Source organism: Erinaceus europaeus, chromosome 19, assembly GCF_950295315.1.
Source record: "Erinaceus europaeus chromosome 19, mEriEur2.1, whole genome shotgun sequence".
NCBI classification, from domain to species: Eukaryota; Metazoa; Chordata; class Mammalia; order Eulipotyphla; family Erinaceidae; genus Erinaceus; species Erinaceus europaeus.
Window position 1 is genome coordinate 5,976,929 of NC_080180.1, and position 24,006 is coordinate 6,000,934.

A 24,006-nucleotide genomic window follows, 5' to 3' on the forward strand; every position below is an offset into this window, starting at 1 on the left:
GGTGCCGGGCCCTCCTTCTGCCTCACCCTCTCTGCGTTCTAGGGGAAGCAGCGAGGGATTGAGTGACTCTAGCCTCAGGATCACTCTCCCTTCAGGCTTCCAGCGCTTGTCATATTTGGAAATCACCTTTTATAGACAGCTATAAAGCCATAACACAGTTTAAAGGGCAATTAAGCAAGAGAGGTCACGTGAGCGGGGACTTCAGGAATAGGGAAGACACCAGAGGACTGGCTTTGGATGACTTGCTGGTGTGTTGGGTGGCAGAAGCCAAAAGCTTCTGGCTTGGGATCATGTAGAAGTTCATCTGTGGCTTGCGTCTTTCCATCTCTGTGCCATGTTGGCTCAGATGAGACACTGGTAACAGATCCAGGCTGCCTAGCATGTAAATTCTCTGCACGGATCAAGGAATATTCCAGGGACCACTGGTCCAGAGATTAGAGGCTGAAGTTAAAATGAAGCCAGATTTTCTGTCCAGTCCACTGGTCTAGAATGAACTAGCACCTTACTTCTAAACATTTTCCATAAGTAAGACCAGAAAAACACTCATGTTCAAGCAAGATATAATACCTATGAAAAGCTGAAGAGAAGCCCTCAGTTCATTTTGTGAAGAAAGTCACTTCAAGGTGACACAAGGAAGTCTGTAAGTTTTTAACCTAATCTGCCATTTTTTAAAAATTATTTATTCCTTTTGTTGCCCTTGTTTTATTGTTGTAGTTATTGATGTCATCATTGTTAGATAGGACAGAGAGAAATGGAGAGAGGAAGGGAAGACAGAGAGGGGGAGAGAAAGATAGACACCTGCAGACCTGCTTCACCGCTTGTAAAGCGACCCCTCTGCAGGTGGGGAGCCGGGGGTTCGAACTGGGATCCTTAAGCTGGTCCTTGCACTTAACTCACTGTGCTACCGCTCAATTCCCTTATCTGCTGTTTATAACCCTTCATGGTTTACTAGTTTCCCAATATCTAAAACAGCAGTGGCTTGTATGATTTTGAGTTGACAACTCCTAGCCCACTCTTCAAGGGAATGTAGTCTGAAATGGCTAGACCCAATCTTTTTTTTTTTTTTTTTTTGGGTTAGATTTCCAGATTTTTTTTTTTTTTGCCTCCAGGGTTATTGCTTGGTTCCTGCACTATGAAACCACTGCTCCTGGAGGCTATTTTCCCCATTTTGTTGCCTTTGGTGTTATTGTTGTTACTGCTGTTGTTGAGATAGGACAGAGAGGAATTGAGAGGAGGGTAAGTCAGAGAGGGGGAGAGAAAGATAGACACCTGCAGACCTGCTTCACCGCCTGTGAAGTGACTCCCCTGCAGGTGAGGAGCCCGGGGGCTCGAACCAGGATCCTCACGCTGGTCCCTGCATTGAGGTAATTCTTTAAATCCACAATTTGCATAGGCTCATACTGGTCATGACAACCCTATACTAGAGAAAAGAAATGTTAAAACAAAAAATAGTTATACTAGACTGTATCAGTGTTGCTTTGGTCTCTTGTTAAACGAAATCTTTCTTTTTTTCCTCTCTCCCTCCCTTTCTTGTTTTCTAGAGAGGCAGAAAAGTAGAAAAAGTGAATGAGACAGCAGCACCAAAGCTTCCTTCAGTGTGGTGGCTACTGGGATTGAACCTGGGTTGAACACATGGCACAGCAGCACACTTAAGCAAGTGAGCAGTTTCTCAAATCCTAAATAATCTTCTAAACAAAATTAGGTATTTGAGAAAGAGAAAACCAGAGTATAACTGGCATAAGCAGTTCCAAGGATTGAACTCAGAACCTCATGCATGCAATTCTGTTGCTCCACTTGCTATGTAACATCTTGGCACTGAACTTCAGTTTTCCAAGTTCTGGTGATTGGTTTCCTAATAGTGCAAATATAGTAAATTTGGAACAGTACGTGTAAAAATGGTTAAAGTGATGTCATGCCACTTTATCAGTCACAATCAGTGCTACTCTTTGCAGTCCCATACACAATTATATCACCACTACCCACAATATACTTTTTCATTCTTCCTGTTCTAGAGAGGTGGAAAGGGAGATACATCTACAGTAATGCATTGCATCCTGCTGGATGAGCTAGCTCCTGGTACACTGTCTATCATGACAACACTGCACAGCTCTGGTTATCAGTGGTGCTGGCTGGACACTGAAGCTGGAACCTCTTGTATGTAAGTCCTGTGAGCTACCACTGCACTATTTCTCCAGCTCTTCGTGTGTGATGCCATGGAATGAACTCAGGGGTTCAGGGGTTCATGTCTGCATGACACTGTTGAGAAGCCTGCCAGGGCCAACGTCTTTTTATTTTGTTTCTTTAGGAGAGATAGAGAAGAGAGACATAGAAAAAAGAGATTCCCTAGAATTCCTCCACCATCCATGAAAGTCCCGTATTGTTCCAGGGCTCAAACCCAGGACCTGGAACAAGGCAAAGCAGGTGCTTCAGAGACAGAGCTCTCAACCATCCTCAGGTTTTGTTTTCCCAACAGTAAATTTAGGGCAATTTCAGACTTAGAGTTGAAGAGAGAAAGTTACTCAATATGCAGAAAGGGGCATAATTAGTGGTAGAGATCTTAAACCCTAGAGGTGCTGACTCGACCAAGAGTGGTTACTTGGGGTCATCTTCCTCTGTTCACAGGAGCTTCCTGATGGCCATGATTTTGTCCTTTCAGAGACAAATGAATACACAGAACAGTATTAGTTAATGGCATTTATTATTGGGGTTGTTTACAGAAAAGTTTTATTTTATCCACAGGTAATTTAGGCACAAGAATAGGTATTTGTCTAGTGTGACCGCCTTCAGAATTTTTATTTAAAAAAAAATCAGAAAACTGTCTATGTCTGAGGAGTATCAATTAAAAAAAAAAAAAAAAAGTAAGGAGGCTTGGAAACAGGGCTCTGCTTCATCTCTCAGTAACTACGGCCAAACAAGGTGTAGTATTTGGCAGGGTTCTTGCTGCAGATGCATTTGGCTCCAGGCTTCAGCTCACAGAGTGGCTTGAAGGGGATGCAAAGGCTTTTCGCTCCCATGGACGGAGCCCCAGGCTCAAGATCTTGATCCCTGAAAGACAGACAGAATGAAGAATTCCATTCATAGACACCATGAAATTCATTCTTTTTCACTGGAATCATCACAAGTTTTGTCTGTTAAATATTTACCTGGCAGTGGTCTTTTTGATCCAGTCTTCACAATCAATTTCTCCACAGAATGGAATCTGGACAATCTAATAAGAAAAGGAGACAGTATTTACCACTCTTATCCTATAGCTAGAGCACTGAACTGAGATCTGTATAAAACTAATAGTAGGCCTCTTGGCTTCTTACAGAAGATGCAAAGATGCCAGGTACAACTGACCAAAAGAATGGTTTTCTCTGATCTAAAACCCGCAACCCATGAGACATTAGAATATAACAAAGATGCTCCGCTTCCCCAGAGACCCACCCTACTAGGGAAAGAGAGAGGCAGACTGGGAGTATGGACCGACCAGTCAACGCCCATGTTCAGCAGGGAAGCAATTACAGAAGCCAGACCTTCTACCTTCTGCAACCCACAATGACCCTGGGTCCATGCTCCCAGAGGGATAGAGAATGGGAAAGCTATCAGGGGAGGGGGTGGGAAATGGGAGATTGGGTGGTGGGAATTGTGTGGAATTGTACCCCTCCTACCCTATGGTTTTGTTAATTAATCCTTTCTTAAAAATAAAAAAAAAATAATATAACAAAGACATTATACATTAAAACTTCAAATTGGCTAGGACACAGTGTCTGAAGAGAAGGAGTGAGGGGGAAGACCTGGGCCTCTCTCTCACTGCAAATGCGGACTACTGCTGCTCTGACAAGCTAAGTGTTTTTGGGGGGGTAAGAGGGGAGATGACAGTGAGCCAGTTTTTTAAAGTTGTACGTATGATTGTAGGACAGAGAAATATAGACCAAAGCACCACTCAGTTCTGGCATAAGACAGCATCAGGGATTGAACCAAAGGTTTCTAGGCACGCAAGCTGGACACCAATAGGCTGGACTAGCTTCCAACCCAAAAGCTGGTCTTTAAGGAGTTGTTCATAATAACATTTAGCTCTAGTAAGCCTCCCTCTAGGCCACACTAACATGCTACAGATAATTAATTACTTTTCAAGTCCAAAGGTAGGGGCTAGGAGATAGGTCAGGTGGGTACAGCATATATTTACTTGAAGGCTCTATGTTCAACCCCAACACCATATGAGATCAACATGGACAACACCAAAGGGAACTCCATGGGTGAGTGATGGCATCGTGCTATAATTATCTTGTCGCCTCCCCCCCAACCCTTTCCTATCTCTGTCCCCTCCTCCTTTCTTCTAAGTATTTACAACAACAACAACAACAATAATAACTGTACTGAGAAGGCCACTTGGTGGTACTAATATGTGAAACCCTCAGTTTCTTTCCCAGTGCTACATAAAAGTTCCAGGACATTTGAAAATAAAAACACATTTTGTATCAGAAAAATTTAAATCTCAGTTTTTCACAAACCACATAAAATAACGGGCATAACTGTAAATCCTGGGTTTTTTATCCTACTTCTGAGCTGTACTACCTGTTGAAAAAAAAAAATCCCTAGATTTCTTTTGTGAAATGTGGATCGCACACTAGACAAGAGTTAAGTTTGCTTCGTTATGACTCCTACGCCTAATTCAAAATGAGGTTTGCCTGAAGAAACAATATGTAGTAGTCCTGTTAAAAATGAAATCTCTGGAGATCAATTTTAGTATAGTGAGCTCAGAAGTGTGGAAACGCTTGCTGAAATGCAGTTAGAGAATCACTTATAGCTTTCTGATCAACATTTTCCCTGTAAACTCTACCTTGCCCTGGGGGTTTGGTTAAACATATTTCAAAAGCTTCTCTAATAAGCCAAGTGAAAGTGAGTAAAGGGGAGTCAGGCTATAGCGCAGTGGTTAAACACAGGTGGTGTAAAGCGCAAGGACCGGAGTAAGGATCCCGGTTTGAGCCCTGGCTCCCCACCTGCAAGGGGAGTCGCTTCACAGGCGATGAAGCAAGGTCTGCAGGTGTCTATCTTTCTCTCCCTCTTGGTCTTCCCCTCCTTTCTCCAATTCTCTTGTCCTATCCAACAATGACAACAACAATAATAACCACAACAATAAAACAACAAGGGCAACAAAAGGGAATAAATAAATATTAAAAAAAAAAAAGAAGAAAGTGAGTAAAGGCCAGGAAATCATTCAAACCTGAACCATTCCTCAGGCGAACAAAATGGCAGGGTGAAGAAGTATTAGTCACACTCGATATGCTCACTTACACATAAATCAGATACAGCATGTCTTTCAACCAGGAAGAGTAGAAGAGCAAACTTTCACCTACTTTTAAGTTAAACAGAACCCTTTCTACTTCGCCCCTCATAGTAAACACAACTTTTTTAAAGCTTCAAAGGTTGCTTGATGGTCACTTAATAAATCCAAACTGAGCAAAGAGACATGAAGGAGGGGGTAGAACTGATGACTTAGTACAAGAAACAGTTTGCTTTGGCCTTTATGGGCCCTGTGGCCATAATGCAAAAATACTATATCACACTTTACAGCACGTTTTGAAATCTCTCCAGTAGCTTATCTAGTGCTAGATTAAGAGCTCACTAACGTGCTGAGATTTCCTCTGAAAAAGCAGCAGGTTAACTGAGTAACTATCGACTTTATTAACTCTTATGCAAAGTCTTATGCAAAGTAGACTGTGCTGCCAAAGTGACCACAGTACTTCTACAATGTGTGGAAAATTTTAAATCCAGTAATTAATGAAACAGAATTAAGTGGTCATAAATTATAGCGAAAAAGTAGACAGACTATCCTCTACCTCTGGTATAAATACGTAGGCTGAGTCAAGCACATTATGAAAACCAGAAAGGAGAGACAACACAAGAATAAGATTTAGAAGGTTAAGAACCAAAGAATTATATATCTAAAGAGGACTTGTAAATTTATTTTCTTTTCATTTTATAGATTAGTAAATTGAGAATCAGAGAGATTAACAATTTCCCACTCACACTACAAGAGAAAAAAATCCTAAGAGCTGATGACCATAAACATTGTTGCCATAGTTCTCAGGATGAATTTAGAAAGCTATAGAGAAAATATATTAAACCAAGTGAGAAAAGAGATCTAGAGTCAAGTAAAAAGTCTGTAGAGATTGGGGTAACTCATTTAAACTCTCGAACATGGTTTTCTCATTTATAGCTTAGGGCACAGGGCAAGATGTATAATGAAAAGCCTAAACTAAAATACGAAAGTTAGTAAGTCATTCTCTTAATTATTAATTTTTCCAATCAGGATTTTTTTCTTGATAAAAATTAAAACTTTCAGCTAGGAACAACTGCATATAAACAGCACATACAACAAGCAAAATCTTTAAGGGTCATTAGCTTCCAAAACAGAAAAACCATTGGCTTTTTCCCCTGTTATCACCAACTTTTTCAGATAGACAAGAGGAAGAGAAGAAAAGATACCACAGCACCAATACTTCCTCCAGGGCTTCAGTGGGGGAACTCAGGCCAGGCTTGAGCCTGGGTTGTGCACATGGTAAAGCAGGCACCCTCCCAGATGAACAATCTCACTAGCTTGGAAACCCTACGTGGTTTTAAAAAACCAGAAGTACATGCTCATTCTTAAAATCAGACACAGACACAAGTGGCACTTTCCCCTATTACACAGAATTTAATTAGTTAAGATTTGTTAAGATTAATTAATTAATTAATTTGTTAAGATTTAATTAGTTAAGATTAGTTAAGATTTAATTAGTTAAGATTAGTTAAGATTTAATTAGTTAAGATTAGTTAAGACTCTATGATCAGAGAATTGAAAAAAGTGGGCATAAAATATTTTAGTAATCGACACATTATGTTTCTAAAGCTGTAATACGTTCAGTTTAGGAATTCATATCCAGTTTAAAAAAAACTTGAATCTTATAATAATGAAAATGCAAGGGCAGGAGTAGATAACATGATGGTTATGCAAAAAGATTCTCATGCCTCTCCAGAGTCCCAAGCTCAATCCCTACCATAAGTTAGCAGTGCTCTGGTAGAAGAAAGAAAAAGAAAAGAATTAGGAAGATGAGAAAAAGGAGAAGGAGGAGGAGGAGGAGGAGTAGAAGAGAAAAAGAAAAGAAAAGAGGTCATACACATTGAGTGGTACTTAGGCAGGATTTCAAACATGAGAAAAAACTTGCAGGTAATCAGTACTCAGTGATAGCCAAAAATAACAGATAGTGCTATAAACTTTAGGACAGTCTATGGAAAAGAAAGTTTATGAGGCTAAGTGAGATAGAATCCTCCTGTGTGGCCAGACTTGAAAAAGGGAATATCATGCATAAAAACGATTTATAAGTAATTTCTGAAACGCTTTTAAGTGTAAACATGTTCGGAAGCCTCTTAACCTTTCCAGAATCGAGTTCCTTCTGAAAGTCTTCCATTGTATCAGCCACCACCATATGGGTCTTGAGGTCTTCAGAAGCCCTTTGAAAAAATCATCAGAAAACAAGATTTTTTTTTTCATTGATGTGAAAAAATGTTAAAGAAATAAGGTCAAGGAGTCGGGCAGTAGCGCAGCGGGTTAAGCGCAGGTGGCGCAAAGCGCGAGGACTGACGTGAAGATCCTGGTTCAACCCTCTGACTCCCCACCTGCAGGGGGGTGGCTTCACAGGTGGTGAAGCAGGTCTGCAGGTATCTATATTTCTCTCCCCCTCTTTGTCTTCCCCTCACCTCACCATTCCTGTCTGTCTTATCCATCAACAACGACGTCAATAACAATAATGATTACAACAATAAAACAAGGGTAAACAAGAGTGTTAGCCCACACTCTCCTCCTGAATACTCTGCTTACTACTTATGAGAATCTGGGTTATGTTTCAAGTCTTTCAGGTGTTTCCGTCTTCCCTCCCAGCAAAGTGGAATACCAGGGCAGATTAATGGAGAGGATTGTTGTAAAAATCATCAAACACAAAAGCATGAAACTGTCTTGAAAAGGAAAAACATGTAAATATGCATTCTTCAAGCTATTTCTTTTTCTTTTAATCTTTTATTTGTTATTGAACAGAGAAAGAGAGAAATTGAGAGGGGAGGGGGAAACAGAGAGGGAAAGAAACAGAGATATACCTGCAACCACTCATGAAGCCTTCCCACCGCAGGTGGGGACCACAGGTTTGAACCCAGGTCTCTGAGTACTGTGATATGTGTGCTTAGCCAGGTGTATCACTGCCTAGCCCCTTCAAGCTGTTTCTCACATGGATGTATGTAAGTCTATCCTACATTGAAAGTCACACCAGAAGCTGGGAGATGACTGTGATCTAGTTCTGACGATGTAATGAGGATATGTTTTGTTTTGTATTTTTAAAGAAGTATCTTTATTTATTTCCTTTTTTGTTGCCCTTGTTGTTTCCATTGTTGTTGTAGTTATTATTGTTGATGTCATTGTTGTTGGATAGGACGGAGAGAAATGGAGAGGAGGGGAAGACAGAGAGGGGGAGAGAAAGATAGACAGCTGCAGACCTGCTTCATCGCCTGTGAAACAATTCCCCTGCAGGTGGGGAGCCGGGGGCTCGAACCAGGATCCTTATGCTGGGTCCTTGTGCACTGTGCCACGTGCACTTATCCCGCTGCTCTACCGCCCGACTCCCATGAGGATATGTTTGAAATAAGTGGTTCCTGAATAACCCGAGTAGCTCTGACGATGTAATGAGGACATGTTTGAAGTAAGTGGTTCCTGAATGACCTGAGGAGGTGTTGTTGCTGACCTCCCAAGATGGCAAGTCACTTCTTCACTTCTCCAAGTTCCTTGATTTTTGCTCTGTCATCAGCTCAGTCTGCCGCACACAGAAGCTCTTCAACTAAGAGTAACTGCTCAGTAAAACCAACAGTCTAAAAACCTGAACTAGACTATCAAAATGAGCTAAATCTGACAGGATCCATTTGTCAGGTCTTTGACACATTAAAACAAATTCATCTATCAGCTTTTTTTTTTTGCAAGGATCTGAGCACAAGTCAGGATAATCTGGAACCTTTCTTAGAAACAGTAACTGAATTTCATCCTAAACTAGCTTTTTACCTTGTGAACAGGTTTTGATGGATATCCTCCAAGGTAGCCTGAAGTTTAGCCTCAGCCTCACTCTCAGCAACTGTCAGCTTCTCTCCAGTATCTCGTCTGACAGCTACAAACTGACAGCTCTTCAGGTCTCGCGGTCCAACTTCAAGTCTAATTGGGACTCCCTAGGAAACCAAAAAAGATGGTTAAAATGATATATGCATTTCTCCAGCTCAATATACAGACGTATTTCATAGTTCTTATCTACTATTAAAAGTATCCAAAAAACAAGAGCATAAGCAAACAAGGGGAGAAGAGTAAGTAACATTTCTGAGATGTCACAGAAACATTAAGAAGCCAGAAAACTAAGAAATTGACCTACTGCCCAACTGACTCAGAGCTTCTTCTAGAAGAAGAAGAAAAAGAAGAAGAGCTAAGGGAGCTCTTCATGGAGACATGAAGGAAGTCGTCTAGATCGGCTTTCCTAAGTTTTCTATTATCATAGGGTGCACGTACACCAGTGCTTCCGCTACCTGCAAGAGGATCAGTGCTTGAGGATTCTTGTCTCAGTCATGACATGACAGTGGGGAAGGGCACCCTAGCGCTCGTGCTACAACAGGTCAGGAGTCGAGGCCTGAGAGTTCACATTTCTAGACAGTCAATGCGTGCTGTTAAGACTGCTGGTCCTGGGACACTACTCTGGACACCTCTCCCCTAATTCACTTTGCTTTTTAGAGAGGAGCCTAAGAACTAAATGCAATTTAAACCCCTTGAGTATTCAACCTTTGAGAATGCCTATGTTGAGTCTTTGGTACCCCACCTTTATAGGGTCTAAAACCTTACTGAGAAATTTAAGCACTCTCACCACCCCCCACCCCATAAACAATCTTCTCAAACTAACTTGGAATTTTCAGATAAGACTGGGTGTGTTCAGGGTGGTATAGCCGTAATCTTAGGTTTTTCAAATTGAAGTTGGGCATCTCTACATAACATAGTCCTTAGTTGACTGGAGGTCCACAAATCAAACTCACAGGGGGGAAAAAAACAACTTTTAAATGTTCCTTTAGAAATAATAATTTACCTTGGAGAAAACATATTCTATAAAATGACACTATGGAAAAACTGTTGTGTTTAAAGTGCTACACCATTTTATTATCTCATTTCCTCATCTGGTGCATCATGCTTGTGTGAGATGCAGTGCTGAGTACACTGAGGTCTAACGTGCAACTAGAAAACAGATCCTATCCTCAAGAAGCTTCAGGTTTTATACAGAAAATTCATCATGCATAGAAATAATAAAACTCAGAAGTGGGGATCATTCCTCAGCTGAAGAAAGAGGTTCCTGGATAAGGCACAAGTTAATGAGCAAATGAAATTTATCAAAGCTGAAGAACTTTTACAATAGCTGATCTGCATTTACATAAAGTCAATGGCATGGGTAACAAAGAAAGACAAAGAACTGATCACAATGGATGATTCCTGATCAAAGCAAATTGAAAAGACACACAACTCGGTGCAGAGACTGACCTGGACACTAGAGGAGAGCTGTGGCTGCCCCCACGGGCTCCCAGAGCCTGAGTCAGTGAGAGGGCACCTTTGTGTGCCAATGGTCCACCATGGACAGAGCCCACCTAGAGTGGGAGAGGTGGGCATGCATGAAGCGGAAGGTGGCAAAGGCAAGGTCCCACAAAAGGACTGAGAAAATATGTAGGCATTTGAAGGGTAATGAGTCAGAGAAGGAAGACATCAACAGAATGGCAGTGGGCTGGAAAGACTTTCATTCCTGAGCCTCTGAGGTCCCAGGTTCAAACCTCAAACCACCACAAGCCAGAGTTGAGCAGTGCTCTGGTCTTTCTTCAGTACCTCTCTCATTAAAATGAATAAGATATTTTTAAAAATAGATAGAATGAGAGAAAACTAGAATGAAACCTGTGGTTTTGCTTGAAATGAAGGTACTGATATCACTCTGTTATCACGCTTCACAGAGACATAATGTGTGCATGTGTGTACACACAGTCACAGCTCCATCTACTGTGATGTCGTGGAATTACTGAGAGTTCAAGAGCAACGGACTCAGCACTAAAAAAAGAAAAAAAAAATTCCACTGACAAGAACTAAGGTTTCTGGAGCCAGGTGGTGGAGCACCCAGTAGAATGCACACATTACCATGCAGGAGGACCTGGGTTTAAGCCCCTGGCCCCTATCTGCATGGTAGTGCAGTTAGCACTATCTGTCTTATCCTTTGTAAAAAGAAAACTGGGAGAAAAAAAAATGAGAAGAACCCAGGTTACACAGAGACAAAGGGTTGGGGCAGAGAAAGCACAAGATAAATCTCCCAACAACCTGTACCAGGAAGCAAGGGACTACTCAGATAATACTAGGGTCAAGGGGTCTTACTGGTCATATCAAAAATACTTGGGCATTAAAATCAACCAACTGTTGAGACATTGAGCTGTGAAAAAGCAAGTATGAAATTAATCTCTGGAGTTTTACTGATTCACTGTAAGAATGACAGGAGATACTCATACACATTTTTCTGATACTCTTACTGTTTAGATAATTATATGACTCCCTGATACTTAGTATCTTAATATAGACATATTAGGCTTACTAATTATAAGCATGGTCTTCAAGATAACTTTTATCCTAATATAAGAAAATAAGCTCTCATAAGAATAATTTCATATTTAGCAAATATCTAAACTATAGATATCATTATTAAAAAACTCCAGAACTAGGCTGAACACTTAAGAGTGAAGACTCCACACCACAATCAATATAGAGAAGTAATGGAAAAGTCTTAGTTATTATTTCAGAGAAGCATATATACTGAAGACCCAACTCAAATTCACGTGTGGGAACTGATATAAATGAAGGGTTTACCTTGAGTTCCCAGTGATTGAATTTCCAACCTGGAGAATAGTTGTCTCGCAAATCAACTCTAACTCGAATAGCAACACTGAGTAATCGCCTTCGATAATCATTACATTTTGCAATCAGAGCAACCCTGTCTTCTTCAGAAAGTGCATTTGTAATTCCACAAGGAATAACCACCACCTAGAAACCAGCACAGTATCATAAATATATAAAAAAGAGAAAGCATACATTTCATACATAGTAGCCAGGAGCTGATCATAAATCTTAATACACTGATCAAAGAATCCTTATCTACCTAAGATACCTACCAATCAGTCTGATGCTAATTAGCCACAAACCGCTTTTCCACATTACATGCATTTTCATTTGATTTACTGTATTTCATCTAGCCTATCATAAATAATTACTAAAAATGCTTTATACAGAATAGGAAAAATAATAAAAACTGCAAGTGATACACAGTTACACAGTAAATACTAAGGTCTAGACTACAGTCTGTTGTTTTCACATCAGGTCAGTCTACCTGAATAGTATCTCAAAATCACTCTTTCAGATTTTCTTCATTTTATAAGAGTTCTTAGAAACAGAAATAATTTTCTTACCTGAACACAGGCTACACGGGGTGGCAATACCAAGCCCATGTTGTCCCCATGCACCATGGTCATAACACCAATGGTTCGAGTTGTCAGGCCCCAGGAGTTCTGGTAGGCAAACTGCTTCTCTCCTGAGGTCTTTGGATCTTCAAACATAATTTCAAACATTTTGGAAAAATTCTGTCCTAAATGATGTGATGTTGCCCCCTAGAAGAAAGAAATGTAAGCTTAAACTTTAATAAAGTACTATGCCTTTAAAATTATCATTAGAAGATCACATTTCCTGGGAGTCGGGCAGTAGTGCAGTGGGTTAAGCGCACGTGGCGCGAAGTGCAAGGAAGGATCCCGGTTCGAGCCCCCGGTTCCCTACCTAAACGGGAGTTGCTTCACAGGAGATGAAGCAGGTCTGCAGGTGTCTGTCTTTCTCTCCCCCTCTCTGTCTTCCCCATCCCTCTCGATTTCTCTCTGTCCTATCCAGCAACAACGACATCAATAACAACAACAAAACAAGGGCAACAAAAAGGAATAAATAAATAAATAAATAAATAAAAGATCACATTTGCTAAGTGGCGCTAGACTTGTTTTATTTTCCCTCCTTTAAAAATACATATTAAACAAGTGTTTGGAACTTAATTGATAAGCATGAATTTAACTGCAAAGCTTAACAAGGGAATCTATGCTGCTCCTATATTTTAGGACACAGGTGCTATCTAATTTGCCTTGGAGATTCAGAGGAATGTAAGAGATCTTTTGGGCTGTTGGAAAAGTCGTGACACATTTCTGCATAGAAAAACAGAAGAAAAAAGCCTGGACTTTTCAAAAAACCCCATTTAAAATTATAACATAACCTAAAATGTATATGAAATATGTATTGAAGAGTCTTATTTTTGTGAGGAGAGAGGAAATTTCCTAGATCTGCCCACAAGCTATGCTTCCAGACCAAGGTAACTATGATACCTGGATAGCTCTGCCACTAGCAGATATAAATGCTTCTACAGTTGTTGTATAGTCTCCTCCAGCAAATTTCTCCTTCTCAGTCTTTCTTCCTTTCACCACAGGAATTGCCAGGAGTTCTTCATATACTTGAGCATATAAATCAAGTATCTCCAAGACCTGTAAAAACATTTTAGATGTAGATGTGCTCAATATGATAGCTTATGTGTTAGTCACAGAGCTATACAACTATTTTTTTCTTTATTTGATAGGACAGAAAAAAATGGAGAGGAGAAAACAGAAAGGGAGAGAGACAAGGAGATACCTGTAGTACTTGCTTCACCATTTGTGATGTTTCCCCCTGGAGGTGGGGAGGGGGGGGCTTGAACCTGAGGCCTGAGCATGGTAACATGTGCATTTAACTAGGTGTGCCACTGCCCAGCCTCCTATGAAACTATTTAAAACTAAGTGTGGTAAGAAAAGTATTTTAAACAACAAAAAACGTTTAATGGAAAGATGAAAGTAGCCACTGTAATTTATTAAGAATGACATTCAAAACAGTGGTGTGACAGTGATGAGTTTAGTAACATTTTTAAATATAAATAAATTTAGACAAAATAAATGCTTATGGAAGATACCTAGTAATTAGGGTAAAAACCTCCTGAAGAATAATTCACCTACAGGATTATAATTTCCTCTATCCACTAAAAGTCAAAAATATTTTCACATGAGAATTTAAAACACAAAACTTTTAATACAATTTAAAAAATCAGATTATAGAAACATATTAATCTTGAGTTAATCTGCTTTCCCTTTTAATTAAGCAGTACATACATTTTAAGTAACAAAATAATCTTATACAATGAAATTATGTGTACTGGGATATAAACTTATCAGGCACACTTTTATCTGTAGTCATTTGCTAAATATTTTCTATGTAAATAGGCAGCACTGCCTGCCTTATAACAAGACAATTTTTTCTACCTCTTTTGCTGCTTCTTCGTATGTAGCAAATGCACTATGTCCTTCCTGCCACAGGAACTCCCGAGTACGGAGGAAAGGCTGAGGATGCTTGAACTCCCAGCGCTGGAAGAGGCCAGACCAGAATTTATTCATTACAGAGAGCTTTTCAGTTTGGATTAATTTTAGGCAGCAAGTTATCAGAAATGGTAACTGATCCAAATACTTGCAAAATGCCTTCCCACCACTGACCTTTTGAATGTAAAATAAGGGGGAAACAAGATATGCTCTTCCTGTTGAGGGAGGAAGAGTGGCTGCAGGGGCATGCACCTACCACGACATTGCACCACTGGTTGAGCCTGATGGGCAGGTCTCGGTGTGACTGTACCCACTTCGCATAGGCGGGATACATGACTGAAAGGCACAGAACAAGCACAGACAGAGGTGGTCAGCACAGATCTGATTTCTCCTTGACAGTTAGTAAGAGTCAAACTACCCCTAAGGCTGTGAAATACCTCATGGTGGGAAGCAGACACTTCACAATGACTGAGGGCCTGAGTGTCTGGCACCAAACAGGACACCAGGTGGCAGTCCATGAATGGTACAACATAGCTCAGATCTCTCCTCCCTGTCCCACCCCCAATCTTCATCTGAAATTAAAAGGAAAACAACCATAACAGCACAATTTGTAACAGCCCAAACTTGGAAGCAACCTAGGCATCCAACAACAGATAAGTGGCTAAGAAAGCTGTGGTATATATACACAGTGGAGTACTACTCAGATACTAAGAATAATGAAGTCACCTTCTTCACCTCATCTTGGATGGAGCTTAAAGGAATCATGTTAAGTGAGATAAGCAGAAAGAAGGATAAATAGAGACTGATCCCACTCATAGACAGCAATTGAGAAATAATAGAAAGGGGAAGCACAAAGTAGAACTTGGACTGGATTTGATGCAAAGAACTTTGAGTGGTGAGGGCTTTCAAGGTCCTGATGCATGATGGTGGAGAACCTAGGCTGGAGGTGAGAGTGTTTTGCAGAAAATTGAGAGATTCTACCCATGTATCAACAACTGTATTTACTGTAAACCATTAAATCCCCCAATAAAAAGTCAACTGTGAGTAGTGGAATTATACATGAATACAAAGGCCCTAGTGGACAAAACAGAGATAAATAAATACCATCAACATAATCACTAAGAATTAAAATACTATAAAATACTAAATGTGCTTCCTATGTTTATAATGGTTAAGTGCATGTATGCTATACATTTCATAAGATAACACTATTCAAAATCTAGACTATTTTATATTCTATACCTTTCACATTTAGATAATCTTTTTGGTCTGCTTTTACTATTTATCCATATTTTTGGTGGAGTGAATGCCTTACACATGTGTGGTTTTACTGCTGATGGACTGCTTTTTTGTTCAGAGAGAAAAGCAGACATGCCAAGCACCAGTTTCCTCTAATGCCATAACACATGCTATGTGGTGTCAGGGTTTGAACCTACCTCATGAGCTATCTTTCTGATCCCAATGCATTTTTTTTCTTCCCTTCTTTTTAAACTAGGGTACTGTTGAGCTCGAGTTTATGGTAGTACCAGGGATTGAAAGTGGGGCCTCAGAGCCTCAGGCATTAAAGTCTTTGGAATAACCACTATGCTATCTCTTCAGCCCCTTTAAAACACTGAGTATATATCAAGTTCTATATTGAGTTCTTTGCATTTATTCTGTTCAGTTCTTGCATTTAACCCACCCAGTGGATACAGCCTCACTATTAAATTGGTGGAAACTGAGTTTAGAAAAATGAAATGACTTGATAGTTACTTATTACAACCAGAATTCAGACTGACTCTACCTGATATGCTGACCCAGACTATGAAAACTCTTGCCACAAGCTGCTCATTAAAGTGAAGCTTCCTGTCTTATGATAGGTTACTTATGATTTTAGTTAGTAAAACAAAAATTCCAACAATCTGGTATGTGAAAAAAAGCTGCTATATATTTAATTAATCATCACTATATATTTGATACTAACAGTTTTGTATAAAGTATACATATACATAATCCTCAACTCTAAAGATGAACAATCACTTTGGAAGGCAGGAACAAGCCCAAATGCTCAATTTTTCCAATGTTTTATTAAAAAATATTGCTTTATTCTTTTATCATTTTTATTAGAAAAATAGTTTTAAAAGAAGCTGTTGTCACGAAAGGAATTTTTATTTCCCTGTGACAGGTGTCTGCAACACCAGTTGAAGTCCTACCATGCACTGCAACGCCCCCTCAGCTCCCTCCTTCCCCTCCCCCCACTCCTAATTTCAATTTCAACCTATGTCCTCCCTTTCTTTCCTTATCTCTTAAATCCTACCTATGAGTAAGACCATCCAGTGTTCTTGGGAAAGTAAACACCAGAAGTTAAAGTGATGGCATCTGGGGAGGTGGCACAGTAGATAACATATTGGACTCTCAAGCCAAGATTGATCTCTGACATTGCATATGCCAGTGATGCTCTTTGAGAGAAATTTTATTATGTTCCATTCAAAATTTGACACAAATCACGGTGGTATGTTAAGTTTTTTTTTTTTTTTTTATAATATCAAATATTCATCTGGCACAAGTGTACCAAAATACCTCCATAAAAAGTTTTCTGATTTGGGTGGGGGTAGATAGCATAATGGTTATGTAAAAAGGCTGTCATGCCTCAGGCTCCAAAGTCCCAGGTTCAATTCCCTGCACCACCATAATAATAAAAAAATAAAATAAAATTTTCTGACTCAAGCAGCTAAAAAGCCATACCAGGTAAAGTAAACAAAACAAAAACATAAACACTAAGAGGGTAGGAAAAAGTACGAGGGGAAAATAAAACAATGGCTGCACAGTAAACTGATGTGTGCTGGTTTGGTGTTTGTTGTCATGCTTCCTGTACATTTAACATTTGAGTCTCACTTTATCAGTCCCCTAAAGGCAAATCAAGCTTGTATTCATTCATAGTCAGCGCCACAACCACACTCTATAATATACAGCCACTCCAGGGGTAAAGCCTGCTTCAGGAGCAGAGTCCTAGATTTATTTGAAAGATGGACTGGCTCTCTCTTCATTGAGTCTGAGATTCATCAGTACTGTCTATTCACACTAAGCACAGCCTGGCCTCACTTCCTCACAATTTACAGGGGCACCCTCATCTCTCTTTGTAAAATTTGAAGACAGAGAAAGTCTGAGGGCTTTTGCAGACACAAAACTGTGATCTGTGCTTACAATCTAAGCAGGCATCCAGAACCTGGTAGGAAGCAGAATCCAGAACCCCAGGAGCCAAACTTAGATCAAACTTTTTAATATACATGTTTCTATATATGAACACATAAGCACACACACTGTATCTAACTTATACTGCATTTCTAAAGCTGGGAGTCTTCTTCTGTTGATATATCCACAGATGAAGTGAGATCAAATGCTCTATTTTGTGCTGCCTCAGGAATGGGATAAAGAGCTTCTTCTTCTTCTCCATCTTCATCATCTTCTTCATCACTATGATTACCCTCATCATCTGAATAGAGGAACTGATTGATGATCTCATAGATCCAATCTATAGATGTCTTCATTTTCATGTTTTTGAAGGTTCTCAATCTTTTCTGCTCCTCCACATTTTTCCAAGACATCGACTATGGCTTCTGCCTCATCTTCAGCAATTTTTAATATATTACCTAGTCCATCAAGTACTACTTGCACATCATTCATAGACAGCAAGCTGCAAAAAGATGGAATGACATTTTGTTTGACTAGGTAAGCTGTGTGCTCCTTCCTTCCACTGATAGTTAGGTTATTTAGGGCCCAAGCAGCTTCCCCCTGAGTACCAAAATCCCCCGTATCCGTAAGGTGGATTATCATTGGTATGAGGTTGGCATCGATTACAGCCTGAACTTGCTGCTGACTCCCCACAGTGATGTTAGAGAGAAGCCACATTGCTTCAGTCTTAATTTTCTTCTTGGGATGTGTCAGGAGTTCTGGGAAGCGTGACAGAGCATTACAGTCCAAGACGACTTGGTTTGCTCGTCAGTTCCAGTGACAATGTTGCTGGCAGCTCATAGTGCAGCCACCTGCACTTACATTTCTGGATGGCTGAGCAGGGGCACCACATGTGGGACCGCGCCAGAGCACACCCACCAGTATGTCTGCTTCTGTGTGATGAATTAAAAAGCAAAGAACTGGAAGGATCTCCTGAATGGTTTCCACTGGGGCTAGTGGGTTTTTGTGGTGACTTAAGTTGACCATCACCCAAGTGATAATTCTTAACAGAGACACTGGAGTAGACAGATTTATCAAAGAGAGCAGGAACTTTACGAAGCGGAGGCTTATAATGTATTTCCAGCACTGTGGCCCATCACCGATGATGCTTCCCAGGGCCCACAGTGCTTGCCTGTGGACACAGAGATGTGAATACAGAAGTCGCAGGAGAAGCGGCACCACATTGGCCTGAACCGCCATCTACGTTTGCTGGGAGGTCCCAGATGCGTTGTCAAAGCCCAGGTGGCTTCAAACTGTAGAATAGGGTTGTCATCTCTTTCAAGACAACGGACTAGAGCAAGCACAATGCCAAGTTTGATTAACTCGCTGATAGGCGGGTTTCCATCACTAGACAAAAGCTTCCTAGGTGCCTGGACAGCATTCATTTCAATTTTGAAGTTATGTTTTATGGCTTTTTGAACCACAGCTTCTAGAGTTACAGATCAAACTGAAATAGTCTTCCAAAGGTTGCTCTTCACAGGCGTCATCCAGTGGGGTGTTCCTTCTCTTTAAGAGCAGACCATCTCTTCTATTCGGCCATAATTCAACTACCGCTTCACTTCACTTTGTCTTCTCAGTGCCATCAAGTCGCGTTTTTTTTTTTTCCTTGAAATTGCTCAGCTGTGGGTGGCCCATTGGCTTCTCCCAGTTCCTGTCAGCCATAGTTGGGTCTGGGCCTGCGCAGGGCCCTCCATGCCACCCTTCTGTCACTCCGCCTCCTGTCCTGCCAGTATGGCTGCCATTGGGCTGCCCTCTCCGCCTGCCACACACAATGCAACGGCAGCTCTGGCCAGGACCTTGCTGACAGGGAGGTTCAGCAAGCAGCCGCTGAACATGGAAGAGAGTCCCATGGAGGGAGGAAGTCTTGTTCTGAAGCCTGGCTCATCCACACACTTTTCTTTGCTTGTGAACTGGAGGCAGCATTGGACTACAGCTTTCTTGAAAATAACAAGTGCCCACTTCGACCTTCCTCACTCTAGTTGAAATGATACAAGGTGATGCAAATACACAATCACTAAGCTATATAAACCTTACATAAATGCAAATACATTTGAGAATACTAACACTTATATGGCACTGAGAGCATTAATATCTGCAATTTTCAAATCAATTGCAAGAATAAAACTCCTTGGAATTCTTAAATGTTACAGAATGGGATAAAAAGTGACACACACACACTGCTATCTGGGGTGCCAGGCAGTGATTAAACACACAGAGTAGCATGCTTGAGGGCCCAGTTCAAACCCCCCCACCCCCGCCAGTAACGGAGGGAAGTTTCAGGAGTGGTGAAGCAAATCTGTATGTCTCTTTCTCTCTCGATCCTTATTTATTTCCCTTTTCCCATCTGAATTCCTATCTGTCCTGTAAAGTTTAAAAGGAAAAAAAGGGGGGGATAGTTGGCTGGAGCAATAGATTCATAGTGCAGATAACAAGCCCCAGTGATACCTGGTGGCAATAAGAAAATATCTGGCAGTCAGGTATCACACTGTTCCACTGTCACCAAAAAAAAAAAAATGTGACTTCATCAAACACATATAAAAAGTAATGGTGGGGGTCGGGCGGTAGCACAGCGGGTTAAGCGCACGTGGCACAAAGCCCAAGGACTGGCGTAAGGATCCCGGTTCGAGCCCCCTGCTCTCCACCTGCAGGGGAGTCGCTTCACAGGCGATAAAGCAGGCCTGCAGGTGTCTATCTTTCTCTCCCTCTGTCTTCCCCTCCTTTCTCCATTTCTCTGTCCTGTCCAACAACGAATGACATCAACAATGGCAATAATAACCACAATGAGGCTACAACAACAAGGGCAACAAAAGGGGGAAAAAATGGCCTCCAAGAGCGGTGGATTTATGGTGCAAGCACCGAGCCCAGCAATAACCCCGGAGGAAAAAAAAGAGAGAGAGAGAGAGAGAGAGAAAAAGTAATGGTAATTCTTCTAATTTTTCCACACATTCTTTGGGCTATTTAATGGTTCACATCAATTTGCAACACTTGAAGTACAACTGAAAAAGTGTACGTAACAATTAACCAGAGATTATAAGAACTCTAAACTAGCAGAATTCTTTATGAAGAGGAATCAGGAGTTAAAAGTAATTCTGGAAATGTGTTTCTGTTCCTTTTATTTATATGTAGTAGGTACTCAATAAGCACTTAGTAATTAAACAAATATATGTATTCCTAAAAAGCCCCTTCTCCTTATAATAGCTTTGAAATATAAACAGATATACAGAGAAAGAAATGCTGTACAGCCTAGCTCTGCATTGTCATTACCACCATCCATTAAATTTTCTTCTATCAATAAGGATTTATAAATATCATAGAAAAGTGGAGGGAGACCTCCCTACTCAAGCAGCTGTTTCTAATGTTCCAAAAAACAGCAACCACCCTCAACTCCAAGCCCAGCCTCACCTGTTTCACTTGTAGGACGTACAGCAATTGGTTCTGCCAGTTCTGTTTTGCCAGATCTCGTAACCCAAGCAACCTAGTAAGATAAGATAATTTCCCATACATTTTTAAACAGCATTTTAGAAAAACAGCACACATGCAGGCCAATCTTCTCAACTTCAATCTTAGCTATATCATAAGGCATTTAAAAAAATTTTCTGTTGGATCTTTCCTATAAAGCATCTATTTGTCATTACTCTTACTTAACACACTACACCATGAACACGGTTTTTACCCCTCAATTCAGAAAAAATTCTGAGTTCAGTTTCTTTTCTTAAATCTCTGGAAACTGTGTAGTTAGAAAATTGTCTTTGCAAGGATAAATGTCTTTCTTTTTGGAAGCACAGTTCTGTACTGTATGTAGTCCCAATATCTCAAAAACAGTTGTTTCACACAATTTGTCTAATTTTCGACTTCTGTAAAATGGCAAGTCAAAATATGTATTCCTTCTTAGAAACTGGTTATTCTCTTTTTATTTATTTTCTCTCTGTATGGAGCATGAAGTGAATACTTATTTGGCATTTATTCTGAAGTGGGTATTGGCTATGGGTTTTATGTGTTTTAAAGGTATTTAATATTATTTTCTCCACTTTCTAAATAAGATGGTAAAACTTGAGCATAGAGAGTAAGTGAATTTTTCTATATTAGCTAATAAATAAAATGATAGACCCAGAATGTAATCCAGCTTCCCTCCTTACCATTCTACTCATACCTATATGGAATCATATCACATTGTGGTTTTCCAAATCTTATAGTCACTCTCTAAGGTTTATGAACTTGATGTATACTGTAAATGATTATTTTAAGGATATGAAAACTGAAGCTCTTAATGATTTATGCAAAAAATTCTGTTGTAATAATGGTTAGTTCATGTCACAAGCAGAATCAGTAATATTTCTCTAAGCTGGGTGCTACACTTTGCCTCTTAAATTACAATTCAAGTGTAAGCTAATATACTTTTGAATTAGAAGAGAAAACTGCAAAAGTGAATCAAGCTAACTTACCTCAGGAGCAAAGTCAGCAACATGTGTCTTCTCCTTCTCTAATGCACCTTGAGACACAAACATGGGGAAATAGCAGTTTTCAACTCCAAGCTTCTTGATCTCAGCATCAAAAAAGTCCTTGATGAATTCCCAAATGGAATATGCCCAGGGCCGAAGGATATAGCAGCCACTTACATCATAGTATTCAATCATTTCTGACTTGGTGATGACCTTTTAAAAACAAAAATATAGTCTAAGAGCCCACATTTAACCAAAATTAGAGTACAAGTGGCAAGAATATGATGAGCAAGCTACAAATATGGAGACTTCCACTACTGGCACAGTCTTTTAAATAGTGTGTGTAAACTGGGACTTCTCTATACTGATAAACACAGAATTCTAGGCTCTGAAGAAGGCTTCTGGACATATCCCTTTCTCTCACCATGAAAAAAAAAAAAAAGTCAACAGTTATTTCATAGAGCCACGTCACCATTCAGTACTTTAAGCAAACTACAAAACAGACATACATGTCTATGCTATATGTATTACAAAAGGTATTATACATTATAAGTCTATGTTGGGACTTTAGTCTGGAAAAATAAAGCTTAAAATATGAGATGTAAAACACAAATGAACTGTACATATACTCACTTGAGAATACCAATCTGCTAGATTTTCTTCTTTCTTTGCCTCCAGACCCAATCTGAAAGTATAAAAATAAAATATAAAGCACAATTGTTTCTATTAATTTTTTAATTTTCTTTTTCATTATCTTTATTTATTTATTGGATAGAGACAGCTAGAAACCAAAAGGGAAGGGGGAGATAGAGAGGGAGAGAGAGTGGTCCAGGAGGTGGTGCAGTGGGTAAAGCATGAGTTCCTGCCCTGGCAGCACATGTACCAGAGTGATGTCTGGTTCTTTCTTTCTCTCTCTCCTATCTGTCTCATAAATAAATAAATAAATAAATAAAATCTTTTGCGCTCAACCAGGTGCACCACCACACGGCTCCATAACTGCTTTTAGAGTAATGGAACTAAGGTTCACATAGATTAGTTTTTCTTGATTATTAGTTACTTCTACATTTGCAGCTCTTTCTAAGACATTTTCTTTTTTTTTTATTTATTTTTTTATTTTTTTTATTTTTTATTTAAGAAAGGATTAATTAACAAAACCATAGGGTAGGAGGGGTACAACTCCACACAATTCCCACCACCCAATCTCCATATCCCACCCCCTCCCCCGATAGCTTTCCCATTCTTTATCCCTCTGGGAGCATGGACTCTAAGACATTTTCAACCTAAATTGTCTTTTTTGTTTGTTTGTTAAGTTAAAGAGAGAGAGAGAGAGTGTGAGAGTGTGTCAATGAGAACACAGCACCATCACTAATGTTTCCTTCAATACAGTGGGAGCTGTGCTCCATCCTGTGTCACTGAGTTCAGTCATTTCTTAAAAGGTGGTAAGGTATCACCCCCACGCCACAATAATCAACTAAGAAGAAAGGTTAGGGGAAGATGACCAGAGAGCTCTGAACCCCAATTCCCAATTCTCTTCCTGAAAGAAGAGGAAAAAAAGGAAGTACACTCAGAACTACTGCAATGGGGACACAGAACTCTAGTGATGGGAACTGTGTGGAATTATAACCCTGTTATCTCATAATTTTGTAAAGCAATATTAAATCACTAATAAAAAAAAAACCTAATAAAACTAATTTGCTGACTCTGCAGTTTCCAACATGCTCCAATAGTGTGATATTCAGATTAACCCCAAAGTCTTTCTATGGGAGAGAAATGTCAGAGCACCAATCAGACCCAGCATATGTAGTTCTAGGGATTAAACCTAGGGACTAAGGCTTTTAAATCCTGCGCTCTACTAATGAGTTCTTTCCTCTATCCC

At 40.0% G+C, this 24,006-nt stretch overlaps 1 protein-coding gene and 1 pseudogene across 2 annotated transcripts in view; both read right to left on the reverse strand.

Moving 5' to 3' along the window:
- Positions 1–2,679: 2,679 nt before the first annotated feature.
- EPRS1 (glutamyl-prolyl-tRNA synthetase 1) overlaps positions 2,680–24,006 on the reverse strand; it is a 65,928-nt gene continuing 44,601 nt past the window's right edge. For both annotated transcript variants that reach the window (XM_060178459.1, XM_007521319.3), the window contains 12 exons: positions 22,764–22,815; positions 22,134–22,343; positions 21,094–21,166; positions 14,738–14,817; positions 14,428–14,529; positions 13,468–13,623; positions 12,520–12,717; positions 11,924–12,097; positions 9,065–9,225; positions 7,398–7,476; positions 3,144–3,208; positions 2,680–3,045 (listed from right to left, as the gene is read on the reverse strand). In XM_060178459.1, coding sequence (XP_060034442.1) covers positions 2,895–3,045; positions 3,144–3,208; positions 7,398–7,476; positions 9,065–9,225; positions 11,924–12,097; positions 12,520–12,717; positions 13,468–13,623; positions 14,428–14,529; positions 14,738–14,817; positions 21,094–21,166; positions 22,134–22,343; positions 22,764–22,815 — 1,501 coding nt within the window. In that variant the 3' untranslated portion in view covers positions 2,680–2,894. The remainder of the gene's footprint in view (positions 3,046–3,143; positions 3,209–7,397; positions 7,477–9,064; positions 9,226–11,923; positions 12,098–12,519; positions 12,718–13,467; positions 13,624–14,427; positions 14,530–14,737; positions 14,818–21,093; positions 21,167–22,133; positions 22,344–22,763; positions 22,816–24,006) is intronic.
- LOC132534772 (importin subunit alpha-3-like) lies at positions 16,752–19,541 on the reverse strand (annotated as a pseudogene).